At 39.8% G+C, this 2,500-nt stretch overlaps 1 protein-coding gene across 1 annotated transcript in view; it reads left to right on the plus strand.

The window, feature by feature from the left end:
- The window catches only part of LOC119582769, a 9,552-nt gene that overhangs the window by 4,866 nt on the left and 2,186 nt on the right, over positions 1–2,500 (plus strand). Inside the window, exon 2 of the mRNA XM_037931198.1 lies at positions 2,364–2,500. This exon is cut by the window's right edge and continues 2,186 nt beyond it. Within this exon, the coding sequence (XP_037787126.1) occupies positions 2,376–2,500 (125 nt within the window). The 5' untranslated portion in view covers positions 2,364–2,375. The remainder of the gene's footprint in view (positions 1–2,363) is intronic.

Here is a 2,500-nt window from a genome sequence, read left to right on the forward strand (position 1 = left end):
ATCTCTATTTACCCGGTTCTGGGACCGACACTGACTTGGGCTGGCTTGCCCACCCAGTGGATAGGTAGGCAATCGAGGTGAAGTTACTTGCCCAAGGGAACAACGCGTCGGCCGGTGACTCGAACCCTCTAACTCAGATTGCCGTCGTGACAGTCTTGAGAAGAATTACCATTGCCAAAAACGCCACAATTGCTCTCAATAACATCTGGAAAGACCGAAGCATTACCTTACGGACAACGCTGAGGTTATTGAACTCATTAGTTTTCCCAATTGCATCATATGGTTCTGAGTGTTGGGTGTTGAAGTAGATAGACAAGAAAAAGATTAATAGTTTTGAAATGTGGTGTTACAGACGAGTACTGCATATTAGCTGGACAGAGAAGAAGACGAATGATGAAGTGCTGAGAAAAATAAATTGTAAAGACCGACTGTTGGACATCTTGAACAAGAGGAAATTAAAGTTTATTGGTCATGTAATGAGAAGTAAAAGTATTGAGAAAAACTTGCTGACAGGGATGGTGATAGGAAACAGAGGAAGAGGCAAACCGAAGACAAGACTGAGCGACAATATCAAAGATATTTGCGGGCTGTCGATGGTACAAGTGGAAAGATAAGCGTAAGATCGAGTTTAGTGGCGAAGGATGGTGGAGAGGTCCACGGCTGCTCAAACATGAGCATACCGTTATATGTGTAATATGTATATACATACATACATACATACATACATACATACATACATACATACATACATATATACATAAATATATATATATATATATATATATATATATATATATATATATATATATACATACACACACATATATACATATATACACACACACACATATATATGGTTTGTCTTAACGCGAATATGCCCTCATCACTAAGTGCTTTTCATGCCTCAGTCGGGATGTTATGAGGTCCAGCCGCTTTCCATCGCTTCACCTTTCTTAGAGCTAACTCACCTCATGTTGAGAGACTTCTCTCACTACGCCTGAATTAGGATCTCCACATCCTCTCACACGTCGCTCATTCTCTTCATTCAATAGATGTTCAAAATATTGTTTCTATCTCCTGATAATATCGTCTTTCTTCCTTAATACATTTCCATTTTCATATTTCATCTAATGTGTGTAATGTCTTTAGTTGCATTTATTTCGACACTTTGCTATACGAAAAATCTTCCCTTGGCCTTCTTGGCTCTTCGTACAGCTGGTCATATGCTTCACACTTGGCAATAGCTACGGTCTTCTTTGAATCTTTTTTTATTCTTTATAGGCTATTCTGTCTGCTTCCAACTGCGTCTCACCCGACTTTTGTCTTTGTTTTTTTTCTTGTATTTCGTCTTCTGTTGAATATATATATATATATATATATATATATATATATATATATATATATATATATATATATATATATATATATATATAATGTGTGTGTGTGTGTGTGTGTGTGTGTGTGTGTGTGTGTGTGTGTGTGTGTGTGTGTGTGTGTGTGTGTGTGTGTGTGTGTGTGTGTGTGTGTGTGTGTGTGCATGCTTATATTCATATATTCAGCCTCCGGGCCAGTACAGTGGTACCGTGTCGGCCTCTCATCCGAGGGGTTGGCGGTTCGCGCCCCGCCCAAGCGCGAGAAGTTGCAGCTGTCGCCTGGAGGTTACTGCTGTGGCTGGGCACCATGGCGGGTAAGGACTTGGTTCAGCCGAGTCAGCACCAGCTGACACACGTGAGCGAGTCGGTACTAGTCGACACAGGCCGGGCTCCCCTCATGGCATAGCCCGGGCGAGGTTAAGCTTCCATATTGGACTTATCCTTATCCTTCATATATTCATATATTCATATACATATACATACATACATAAATACACACACACACACATATATATATATATATATATATATATATATATATATATATATATATATATACATACACACACATACACACACACACACACACACACTCACATATTCGTTTACACACATATATATGTGTGTGTGTGTGTGTGTGTGTGTGTGTGTGTGTGTGTGTGTGTGTGTGTGTGTGTGTGTGTGTGTGTGTGTGTGTGTGTATGTGTGTGTGTGTGTGTGTGTGTGTGTGTGTTTGACCCACTTTATACTATTACTAATGCTGCATATATATAGACACACACACAGTCAGTAGAACAGCTTCCCGGCGAATTAACTTTTGGTAACTTTCCGGAAAGCAATCATGGCCAGGTTCTGGAAGAGAAGACATCATCATTCACAAGCTTTTGTGTGAAGACACACAGAGGCATATCACTTAGTATAGAATGGTGATAATTAACTGCTGTTTCGGAAATTAGACTAAGTGAATTGATACTGGTTTCACCTTTTCAGAACACCATTGAGATGGCTACAAGTACTGGGGAGGTGGAGTTCGCTCATGTTGCAACGGAGATGGGAGGTCTTACGATGAAGAAGTTGGTAACTAATAACAAGTTCATAGATAATGACAACCAGATTAAAATCCTCAC

This window comes from Penaeus monodon, chromosome 16 (genome assembly GCF_015228065.2).
Source record: "Penaeus monodon isolate SGIC_2016 chromosome 16, NSTDA_Pmon_1, whole genome shotgun sequence".
Taxonomy (NCBI): domain Eukaryota; kingdom Metazoa; phylum Arthropoda; class Malacostraca; order Decapoda; family Penaeidae; genus Penaeus; species Penaeus monodon.